The sequence below is a fragment of the Falco naumanni genome, chromosome 8 (genome assembly GCF_017639655.2).
Source record: "Falco naumanni isolate bFalNau1 chromosome 8, bFalNau1.pat, whole genome shotgun sequence".
Lineage (NCBI taxonomy): Eukaryota > Metazoa > Chordata > Aves > Falconiformes > Falconidae > Falco > Falco naumanni.
The window spans coordinates 11,608,541-11,620,920 of record NC_054061.1 but is presented as its reverse complement, the minus strand read 5'-3'; the positions used below and the strand labels follow the sequence as shown (position 1 = coordinate 11,620,920).

The 12,380-nt window shown below is 50.2% G+C and overlaps 1 protein-coding gene across 1 annotated transcript in view; it reads right to left on the bottom strand.

The window, feature by feature from the left end:
- The window catches only part of NEURL1B (neuralized E3 ubiquitin protein ligase 1B), a 143,035-nt gene extending 130,925 nt beyond the window's left edge, over positions 1-12,110 (bottom strand). Inside the window, exon 1 of the mRNA XM_040603023.1 lies at positions 12,007-12,110. Coding sequence (XP_040458957.1) covers positions 12,007-12,049 — 43 coding nt within the window. The 5' untranslated portion in view covers positions 12,050-12,110. The remainder of the gene's footprint in view (positions 1-12,006) is intronic.
- Between the last annotated feature and the right edge of the window lie 270 nt (positions 12,111-12,380).

The following is a 12,380-nucleotide window of genomic DNA, read 5'->3' as shown; positions in this document are numbered from 1 at the left end:
TGCGCATTAGCAGCTAGCAGGAGAGCACCACCAGCCCAGAAAAAGGTCTTGCAGAAGAGGCAGTAGCAGTTTGAGGTGGGTAAGGGCTGTCTTGGATGACACTTCTTCCCTTCCCAGGGTTGGGGAGCCACACGGTGCCCCAGGAGCTGAGGCCTGAGTGGCACCGGTCCCAAAAGGGACAGGAAAAGCACCCAGGGACCATCTGCTCTCACCAGCAGCCCAGGCACAACAGGTCCTTTGGCACATCTGAAGAGCCAGGCAAAGCTGATAACATGGTATCATCCCCCACAGCCAGCAAGGCAGACTCAAAGGGAACAGACTGCACAATTATCTAAATAGTGGGATGATCCAGCATTATAAAAGATGCTGATAACGAGATTTTTATAAGTACTTCAAGGGCAGTAGTAACATGCCCTAAAAGTAGTCCTGAGAGGATTTGAATGATAGATTAAGAGTCAGGAGTGCGTTATTCCACCTGGAATTTTACTGGGGTCCCTTTCACCACCTCCTGAAGCACCCGAGACCAGTAATGTTCTGGAGAGGGCTCTACTGGTCCACGAGAAAGAATCCCTGCAGTGGTCCACCAGTGCCTAAGGAAAGCTCCCTCCCAGCAAACTACTGTGAAAAAGGTGGGTGGAGGGGGGGAAAGAAAAGGGTCATTTTTTATTTCCACCGGCAACAGTTATGCTTCTGGCATATTAATATAATTTTTTCCATAATCAAGATAGTGTGATTAGACTTCTTTTAAAAAAAATAAACAAAGACCTATAATGGGCAGTCTGAGCTGCACCATGTCTGGAGCCTCCAGCTTATCAGAGCCATCACGGGACACAATTTTTGTTCACTTTATCTGGGGAAAAAAAAAAAGTCACTGAAGCCCACAGACCCAGCCCACAGGGGTGGAAGGGAGGTCCCCCATATCTCCAGGAGATACTGGATTTAGCATGTCAGCTGTGACTGGAGGTGACAAGGGGGCAGACACACAGCAATTAGCAACAAAACAGCTTCTGCTGCCACCCCAAGCTCTGCTGGGAGGCTCCAGCACTGGCTACCACTTAAAAGTGCAGAGGGAAGGCAGCGCTACCCACCACCAGCTGCACATTTGTAGCCCTGAGAATGTGCTTTCCCCAAAGATGCAGCCCAGGGGGTTCTCGGTGTCCCTCCCTCACTCTCTCAGACCCTTGGCCAGCTTAATGTTCATCCTGGGACTTCCCAGAGCTGATCCAATGTTTCCCATGGGGGATGCGATGACCACCCAGCCCAGGCATCCAGCAACAAGCTGGCTTGGGGTCCATGCAGTCCCCTCCCCCCTGAGGAGGGGGGACCAGGGAGGGGTACGGGGGTTGCTGGCAGAGAAGGGCACCCCGGGCTCTGTCGGGACTTGCCTCTCCCAGCCTCACTCTCCCTGCTTATACATTACTGGGGGAGCGAAGATACTTGACAGTTGCAAAAAAGCAGATAATTCTGCCTGCCATAGCTGTGTTTACGCAAAAGCCACGGGTTTATGAGGAACAGCTTAGTCAAAGCACACAAAGAAACACCCTGCAATATTTTTTGAAGAGGTTTTGTTGGGTTTGTTTTTAATTGCTTTGAGAAGCATAAGGTTAGCTACAGAAATAGAGAGAATGAGGCAGCTTAACAAAACAACTGCTTCTTGTTTTTCCGATTCTGCTTTTTTTCCAGCCTTTCACAACTCCCCCCCCCCTTGCCCCCAGCTCCCACCCCAGGTGCTCTCCACACCCAGTGCCCAGGGACCTTCCTGCTCCTGCCTGATGCTGTCACACTGTCAGCATGGCACGAGGAGCACTCAGCAAAACTGTGCGGCTGGGGAAGGAGAACAGCCCTGCAGGGCCCTTGTCACAGCATGGCCCACCAGCACAGCCAGGACAGCTCAGTTTCTGTTTGTTTCTCCACGCCAGTGTGAGGGGAACAAGTGAGAACCTCTCTCCTCCTCCTCACACTCTCCAGCCTCCTCCATTACCCAGCCTGCTCCCTCTGCCCACGCTCCTCCTGCCACCTGCAAACTGCACCAGCTTCAGCAGCTGCATGGCACAGGTCCTGCACTGATCCTGCCATGCTTATGGTACAGATTCATTCCCTCACCTTGCTCCGTGTTCATACAAGTGTGGATATGAAGCAAACCTGGAGTTAGCACCCCTGGTGTCAGCAGGAGCCCTGAAGCACCTTAAAATTGCTGTTGAATGCATTGCTCATAACGGAGAGACTAACAGCATCCAGCTATCTAATCCTTAGCCAGAATGAGAGGTGCAGTTAATCCCTGGCGAGTTATACTTGGTACCCCCCTCACCAGCACCCTCCAAACCCAAGGGGCTGTGACAAGGATGGTTGTGACAATCCAAGCTGTTCCCAAGGGACAGGGACCAGGCAGCATCGCCTGCCACAGCCCACAGCAGGAGATACTCAGGTTAGTGTTACCATGTTGCATTTCAGAAAGTTGTTTGTCTCAGCCTCATTAGCATTCAGAAAATTACAGATTAAAAAAAAATTATAGAGAAAAAGAGTAGCAGCTCACGGCTCCAACCAACCCAATTTACCAGTTTGCAATACAGACTCGTTTCCCAAGAGACAAACCGTATTATCCCCGTCTGGGTAAGGAAAGAAACAAGTCCTGTCCCTGCAGCATCCCACTGCCTTCAGCTCCCCTTTGCAAGGCACGAGTGGACAAGAGAGGGAAGGGAGGGCTCCGTATCTCCAAAAGAAGTGTTTTTTCCTGCCCAAATGCGAGGTTTTGAGGCCATGCCTTTCCTCACTCCCATTGTCAGGATGACGTATGGCTCAGATGAGGAACCATGCTGGTTTGAACCCCACCACACAGGGGAAGCTCTGAGCTGGGGTCCAGAGCCATCCCTGCTGGATGCATCTGAGACGTGGAGGGCTGCATTTCTTCAGAGGGTTTTGCAGGTTGAAAGTTTTAAATTTTTGGCACAGGAGTGCCACATGCAGGAGAAAAGATGCACACACGTTTCTGGGAGCCAGATTCTCTCACTCGTAGGGCTCAAGTGAAAAACAAAACAGGTTTGACAGAACAAATTAATTCAGCATGAAGAACTTCTAAAATAAAATATCTTTGACACACGAAAAATAGATAAATCCTTGCAGAAGATTATTTTAACAAGGCCAAAAATCTATCACAATGCTGAAGAAAGGAGGCACAGATAAGGCTTTAAAATTTATGTGATGTTTTTATATCCCTAGGCATTGGGAAGGCAGCACAGTTCAGAGATGACAGCAGGGATCCTATCCAGGACTCCTGAACTCTCACAAGCTTTAGGGGATTGCTGCAACCAGGAGAATAGAAATCCTTCATCCAGAACAATATTTATAAATCGCTACAGATATGTTGCATCATTTCATGCCTTGGTTTCCACTTCACATAATCAAGACAGTAGGACAACCCCACAATTGTGGATTTTCATAAGATCTTGTTATAACAATGTATTGTTTGAATGAGTGTTGTGCCCTGAAAACACAGCATTTGAAGCAGCCACAGTGATTTGGGATGCAGTGTACATCACTCCCATCTCCAGCTTTCCTGAGCTCAGTGTTGGGTTTTAGACCCTCTCTAGCACCCCTTCTTACTGGGAATACTGGCCCCACACCCAAACACTACAGACTTCTCCCCTGTAACTTAAGCAACTCTCCCTTGTCACACTCTGCCTTCTTGGCTTTGCTGGCTAGGGTTTCAGCCTTGAGGGGCACATAAGAGATACTTTTCATAGCACTAAGGTTCTCCTGTAATTTCTTAAATAGACACATACACTTCACTCTTAGGAAAGCACAGGAGCACAAGTGCCTGTACCCAAAAAGAAAGCCAACCCAAAGACAACAACAGCAAAAAATACCCTGCCCCATCTCCTCAGCAAAGCTCTTCAGAGATATGTATTTCTATTTTATTTTATTTTTAATGGACTCCTTTAGGATTCCAAAATCCTGCTTAGTTTTCAGGCTACCCCTCCACTTTGTAACAGGCTCTTTCCAGCTTGTGCAGGTCCAGTATTCAGACAGGTTCTCCCCCTCCCACCAGTACAGCACAAGCCTGCCAGCTGTAACCTCCAACACATCCCTGTGGGCTCTCCTTTCCTCCTGGGGAACTTCCAGCCTCCCTCCCATGCCCCATCCTCTCAACCAACCTGTGACAACCAGCTCCTTCAGCACAGCCTTTAGCAAGTCCTTTTATTGTATTCATTTTATTGTATTCATCCTATTACAAGAACAAAGACATTCCAGGTTAGCAAGCTCTTTGATAGTTTTGTAGCTGCTTTCCAGCTGGCCAGTTGTTGTGACACTTTGTGTTCATATTTATGGATCTTAAAACGTTTTGTGCATATACTCCCAGCCTCATTATACAACCAAGGACACTGAAGGGTACTGCCGGTGTGAGAGACTCATCCAAGATTCAAACACCAAGACAGAGCAGGGCTATGAGTGGAAGATAATGTTTCAAATTCAGATCAAAAACAAAAAACAAACAAATAAAAAAACAAACAAACAAAAAAGCACGCAGGAACGGGCCATACAGGTTATTCTATTGCATAGGCTGTGTGTTGTGTATTTTACGTATATTGTGTAAACCGTATCTACATACTCTTCCACTGTCCATTTATAACATTCCTCCTTGTATTACAGAAATCCCAAGTTAACTTGCACTAGCCCAAAGCCTTCATCTCCCCAAACCCAAGCATGCACCACATCTGACCTTTGCATGCATTCTAAATTTGTACTTAGTGCACATTGTATTTCACTAGCCTCTTGTATGTGTTTTCCATAGACACAATGACACAAAAGCAGCAGTGCCTGGGAGCCAAGCCCTGGAAAGACGGTGGCTTTAAATAGCTTCTTTGTCCTGCTCTTACTTACCGAAATATTGCACATTATTTAGAATTGAGTTTCAGTTTTATCAAAGACCCAGAAATAGAGACAATAAAGGGCTGGGTGAATTTTAGCATCGTTTCAGGACCTGAAGTTTTTCATTCCTTTCTACTCTCCCCTCATCTTACCCTTCACTGCAGGATTTGTACCGGCATCCCAGGAACCACCAGTACACACTTCTTGAGGGGCTCTCAGAGCCACAGGAATGATCTCAGCCAGAAAGGGAAGAGGTGACAGAGAAGGTGGCACAAGTGTGAGAAACTTGAGGGACACATAAGAGTGTCCCTCTGCAAACTGAGAGCAGGATTGTAAAATCAAAGCTTCTGTCCTTGATGGGGAAGAAGTTTTTAACAGACTTCAGGCTGGTACCCAGAAATGAAAGGGTTTTTCAGCACTAAATTAATGGGAAAACTGTCAAGAGTTACAGAAGTTATAAACATTTATGTTCCAGTTCAAGGCAGGAGCAGGCATTTATAACTGTACTATTTGAATGACAGATTCTGAAAACTGGAGTCGTTTCGAGTCGGGGCATATGGATGCTCCTTTTTAGGTATGTGTAGCAGCCTGCAGAGCAGATAAGATGCTTGTCCTCAGGGAAGAGCTCCAAACAGGGGTGTAACAGGGTGACATAACAGGAACACAACCACAAGGGCATTCCCGTCTCCCCTCAGGGCTTTAATTAGTCACTTCATCTGGGTCCTAACACATTTGTCCATGTTTTGTCCAGCAAATAGATTTTAGGTTCCTTTCCCTTTCTGATTTCCTGAAAAGCAGCTGGCAGGAGAAGTCAGAGCAATTTGTGGAGGGGAGGAGAACTGTGCAGGTATTTAATCAAGGATACAGCCTACAGCAGTGGGTTTGCAGCCAGAGCAACTCTGAGAGGAGAAAGGCTATTACAGAGGCTGAGCTGTGTGTGTAAGGAGAGAAAAAGCAAGCAAAAGGGAAAACCCTTACAAACAAGCCCTGTATAACTGCATTTCAGAGCCATGCAGGAGTAGGCACATCAGTCCCTCAAGTTTTTCCACTCTAACGTGAAAAACCTCTCACTCGCCTTTGTTCACTGGGCTGCTGAGCCACACGTGAGCTACCACAGGGTGCCACCGTGTTGTGCGACCCACTCCTCAGGGTGGTCCCCTGCCCAGTGAAGGTCTGTTACAGAGCCAACCAGCCCACGGGGCACTTTGTGTTTGCCCCAGACCAACGCAAAGGCACCTGCCAGCAAACCGTGAACCGCAATTAATCCAGACAGGCAACAAGACATCACCACTAAGCAGCAACTTTTCCTGAGCCTGCAGACGGGGCTGCAGGGAATCCCACACGCCCAAACTGCTGGGCTGGTTTGAAGCAGCATCATGCATTGAAGAGAAAACACAAGACATACTCTCTATCATTGTCTTTGTGATAAATCCACATCAATGTTGCTCACTTATCAGTAACAATCCACCTAAGGCTATAACGTACGGTACAGTCCCAAGGCACCAGGCGAGCTGAACTTGGCACAGGCTCCAGCATTTTGTAGTGCTGAACTGCAGTTCAGCAGAAGCGATTTGTTAGCGGGGTTAATGAACTCCACGGTGCAAAATGAAAGTGTCTGTGAGTAAACCATGCTTAACATGAATGTGCTATTTTCCCCACAGCTAGCTGAGCCTGCCTAGAGCCTAATGGGTGCAGGTTAACTCAGAAACGTACCTACCCTTAATCCACGCATGACGGGCAATGCAAGCAAGCCCAGTTCATGCAGGAATTTACTGCGGTACAGAATATTTTGGCAGCTGGGTACAGTGACCTGGAGCAAGAAGGACAGTGGTAAGGACAAAACACCCGTGAATAAGTGTCCAGCTGTAGGAATGGCGAGATACCGGCCAAGCATGTCACTGCCATCCCCAAAGCAGAGGGGAGGAAGCTCTCCCGGGGAAGGAGGGGGGGGGGGGGGGGGGGGGGGGGGGGGGGAGCTCCCCTCCCTCCCAGGGATGGGGTGGGGGAGTGGGGGGGAGAAGAAGCAGCTCCGCCCCCCCCGGGAAAGGGGAGGAGGGGGAAGAAGCTCCCGCCCCGGGGAAGGGGAAAAGGGGGGGAGAAGACACACACACACACACGGGGAAGGGGAGGGGGGAGGGGGGGAGAAGAAGCCCCCCCGGGGAAGGGAGAAGGAGGGGAGAAGACACACACACCCCTCCGGGGAAGGGGAGAAGCCGCCCCACGCCCCGGGGAAGGGGAGGAGGGGGGGAGAAGAACCCACACATACACACACACACGGGGAAGGGGAGGTTGGGGGAGGAGAAGTCGCCCCCCTCCGTGCCGGGGAATGGGAGGGGAGAAGAAGCCCCCCCCCCCCCCCCGGGGAAGGTGGGAAATGCAGCGCGGAGCTTTCTTGAGTGTCTGGCGCCACCTAACCCAGGAGCGGTCGCATTCACCCTCCCGCATCCTTCAGAGTCACCCTCCCGCATCCTTCAGAGCGGAGGGAAACCAAACCCTTTGGGTACCAAACCCCTCCGGTTTCTACAGCGGCCGGTCCTTCGGGAGAGCCTTCCGCAGGGATCGGGGAGGTCAGAGCCCGCAGCGGCCGGGAAAGCCGCTCTGAGAGAAACCCAAGCACTGAAGTACGGTCAGACCCACCAAAGAGCTGGGGGACTGCAGAACGGTGGTAGGGGCTTTTCCGTGAACTGCCCGGCTCCCAAGAACTCCCTTGCCACATTTCAAGGCATTCTTGTATATTTGCTCATCACTACCCAGTTGAACACTGGGTCCAGGAAAAATTTCTGCAAATCAGCAGCTCAGCTGTCCCAAAGTTGCAGGAAGACTAACTCGGAATGGGCAGCCCCCAGAAGCTCTTATAAGATGGTTTTGGGGCTCAAAAACAAACCTCAAAGACCAGATGAACCACGAGCTGCAGGGTCAGGGAGGTACTCGCTTGGCAGGTCCTGGCAGGCCACACGCACTGACAAAAAGTACTATGAGGGCAGGACAACACCTGCAAGTCGGAGAGACAGAAGCATGCGGGGTTAGAGGGGGTCCTTGCTGAAGGATGGGAAAGGGAGGACAGAAGCCTCGTTCATCAGACACAGAAGAGCTGCTGATCAAATGGAGAAAGGCTAAGCATGACAAGAGAGATGTACACACCTGGCAACATTCACAATCCTTTTTGTTATGTGCCCAGAAATACAAGCAACATGTCCAGCACTCCAGCTGATGCCTAACCAAAGTTTTCAGACCAACAGCCAAAAAGTAACTCAGCACAGAGGCCTGTGTGCTGACCTGTAACGCTCCCTAGCACTGCAATTTGGTTTTACACTCAAAGACCATTAAGATTGAACAAAGAGTTCAATCAGGGAATGATTCTTTAATAAAGGCACACGTGAACTTGCATTATGCAAAGAAAGCTTCCAGTGACTTTTAGCCTTGTTGAGCCACACAAGATGCAAATAATTCAAAGCTTCTCCCATACTGAGAGACTTCCCACTGTTCAGAAGGACGGATACACATTGCTCCTGGAGGGGACTGCATTTGGTCAGTCATTCTAAAAGAAGATTTAGACCCAAAAAAGGAATTAAAAAAAGAAAGGTGACATATTGGAGCCAGAAGCTCTCCTTGGACTCTCCCTGAAACGAACATTGCTTTAGATCAAGGGATAATTACTCCTTGGAGACTTGCCTGTCTATTGCAAACTTTTCCAGAAGCTGAAACAGACCTTGGGATTTCCAGCCATCCCTCACAGATCTCAGACACCCTCAACCAACGCATCTCATTTGGCCATCAGCCCCCAGCCACATCCACCTGCAACAGTCCTAGGCAAGCATCAGCCCATCACAATGCCAAGAAAGACACCCACACTCTGAGCAGAAGAATTAAACATCCATCCAGACGTAACAAAGCAGCTAAACCATCCCCAGCCATCAGCCTGTGTAATTTGTACCAGATCTCTAAAGGAATGGAGCTCACCCTTCATCTTCTGCAGGGGCACACCACACCAAGGAATAAGAACTCACTCTCAGCTGTGTCCTCCTCAGATCTGCTCTCCCGGGGACCAGCTGCTGCATGGTTATTTACTCTTCTTTTGACTAGTCTCAATCCCTTAAGCAACCCGCTTCACAATGTCCTTTTCCTGGCATTTATTCAGCTCATCTTGTTTTTTCCTGGTGTAGTTACAGAGTAGAAGTGCTGACTTTTGAACCCCAGCTGCCCTCTGTGAGGGATGCCCATGCCCGTGCCTTGCTGCCCAGCCAGGGCTCTCCTGTCCAGGACCAGGGGACAGCCCCATCCTGCACAGCTTACCTTGCTGCAGAGCCTGAGCACAAGCCCCAGCTCTGCACAAAAGACATACAAAGCAATATTTCCAGATTGAGAACCCTTGCACCTCAGTCACAGCTGCAGCTTTTAAGGATTCATTGATTTTATGATCCCCCAATCCTGTTTTCTGCCCAAACACTGGTACCTCAAATATAGCTAAGAGCAAAAAAGTTCTTGGTCTCCTCCTCTAGCAGGACCAGGAATTCACACCACTGGGTGGAAGTCCAGTAGTTAAATGTTTCCCCAACATTTTCTGTGTTTTGTAAATAACCTAGGGCAAATCTGAGCTTTGGCTCAGGAGCAAGAATACTTTACTCGAGTCCCTTCAGTGAAGGCTACAGAGAACAGAGTTCTTTGCCACAGCAGTAACACACTTGCTGTTAGAGATACTATTTATTCCCTTTCTCATCCCAGAGAGGTCAGCCCTTCCAGCAGGGATTACTCTACGCTGGAAATAGAGAGTGCCACCAAACTCCAAGTCCTACTGCAGCTACTAGAGCATACACAAGCTGTTCACCAGAGCATCTCTTTGCACACTTTAGCATAGACTGAGAATGGTGCCAGCAGCACAGGATCCCAGCAGAAGGGGTGCTCAGCAGCTTGGATTTGTTCACAATTAGTAACCCCTGAAATTTCCCTATCCCTAGCAGAGATCAGGCTGCAGCGTGCAGCCCATGGAAGCTGTACTGGAGAAGGTGGGTGGCATGAGCATGTGGAGGGGGCACAGCTGAAACTTCAGCAACAGCAAAGGTATAGAAATCAGCTTGAGGGGTTTTTTTAATTGGAACACAGGTAGGGCTACTGGCTTTGGAAAGTGATTTCTCTGATTTCTGATTACTATAATGTGCAAGTAGAGAAATTACTTCAAATTGAGAGCAGGCTGAGTTTTACATATGTTCGTTCTTTCTCAGACCTTGACAATTAATTCCATCTTGGTTCAAATCCTTGTATCCAGTACTGGAAGTATCACCAAATCCATGTATTTACCTTCTCTGTTAAGCAAACGGGAGTGCAGCAGGAGCTGTTGACCTAATGTATTATTAAGGTCTGACTTGCCTATAGCGCATTTACTTTAAAAATGTTATCTCAGGTACTGTTTTGCAGGACTGGCTTTGTAATCAAAGACTTGATGTTTGGATTTCAAAACAAAAATTAACATTAGGGAGCACAGTTATGCATCCGTTGGAAATAATCTTCCGTTACATAGCAAACACGTAAATCTGATGGTGACTGACTACCCTGAAACCAAACACAGCATTAGCAGCTCCCAGGAGAAATACAAGAAACATGAGAACCCACTACAGCAGAACATTACCTGCAGCCAAAGCATTCGTTCACTAGGAACACAATCAGCTCTTAATCCACCGCAGCTAGCAACGCCTGCAGAACAGCAGAGGCTCTCTCTTAACGTACATACACGTCTGAATTCAGCATTGCTCCACACACCTGAGAGCAACCACCAGTAGGAAACAAGGCTCCGAAGTAATTTGTTTTGGGGTTTTTGTTCTGCCAATTGCCTGCAATTACCTGTTTCCTGAAGCGAGAAGTATTTACTGCAGATTTATGCACCCAAGGCATACTTCGCATTGCCCTATATCCCTTTTTCTTCTGCAGTAGGTAATACTTGGCATCAGTGTCAACCTGCTCGACATGGGACAACTGCGTGGCACATGCACTTGCCATTGACAAGAGAGGAGGGCAATGGAGTCTCATGCTCCAAAGGTTCCTGGCACAGCCCCAGGAGCACCTTTCCCTCCCCTCCGTACACACACACTGTGCAGAGGCTCAGGTAAAAGCACATATCTGTGCAGCTCCACATCACACTGCCAAACTTACACGTTAGGTAAATGACAACTCTCATACTTCCAGTAGCAAAATATTTCGGATTTCTCCAAAGGAAGAGAAAACAAAACTAAGTACTTAAAGCTTTTCAAAATAAGTCATTCAATCGGATCAAGCTATAAATGCCTGAAAAAAATCATCACGTTTCTAACGTTGCCACTAAGAATCAGGTGTGAAGAATGACAAAGTTTTATTTAAAATTGAAACTGTAGCAGGTCACATGCACCTGAGCAGCAGTTTGCAGATCTGAAAGGCCTGAGGCCAGGGAGAGGTTAACAAGAAACAAGTTGGGTCTTGTTGACACATACTGCTGTATGGCACTACTAGTAACTGTGACGATGCCTCACGTTAGCGTACTCGTTACCCAAGGCTTTTCTCACTCCCACACCGGATTATTTGTATTCCGGAGCGCGGGCACCTCGTACCGGTTGGCTGAGTTCAGTTATCAGCTCCCTTCAAATCCAGCCAACCGGGCTGCCGGCTGCCGGGCTCTTTGGGCAGGCACAGGGCGCACAAGGGCGCGGAGAACCGGCCCCCGGCTGCGGGCCAGCGCAGCTCCCGTTGTTTTCCCAGGTCTGTTTGCTCAGCCTGCCAGCCGGGATTGGCAGGCAGCTGGGGAGCGGAGGACTTTGAATTACAGCGGGTGGACTTGGCAGGGCTGCTGCCCGGGCAGGAACCGCAAAGCGCGAAGGGGCCCTTACCGCCCCGGCTCTTGCTGGGGGGGCAGAGGAAAAGCAAAGCCCCGCACGGCACCTGTGCGGGCTCGGTGACCAGCGCAGCTGAACACACGGGCTCCGACCGCTGGGCACCCGGCACCTCCGCAGCGCCACTGTAGCTCACCCCGGTCCAAGCACTAGCGTTGTACCTGCCACCTTCGCGCGTCACCTCTGTGTCACTGTCACCCCCTCCCCACGCCGAGGGACGTCGCGGGGGGGGGGGGCTTTGGTTTTCCTCTCTAGCCCACCGCACGGCGATGCGCCCCGCACTTACCGGTGCCGGAGGCGCTGCGCGGGACGGACTCGGCGTTCCCCATGGCCGGGCGGAGCGGGGCGCGGAGCGGAGCGGATCCCTGAATGCAGCCGGGCAGCACCGGGCTCCTGCCGCGCCGCCGATTCGAAGCTGCCGCCCGCCCCGCCCAGCGCTGCCACCGCCAACGGCCGGCCGCGGGCGGGGCCGCACGGCACGGCACGGCACGGCACGGCACGGTCCCCGGCTCCTCTCCCGAAGGAGGGACGATGTCCGCCCCCGGGTGCGCCTCTGTCCCCCTGCAACGGAGAGGTGTCTGCGTCTGTGTCAGCCCGCAGAGCGAGGTGCCCGCTGCCCAGCACCCACCCCAGCACCCATCCCAGCCATGACTGGAGGTG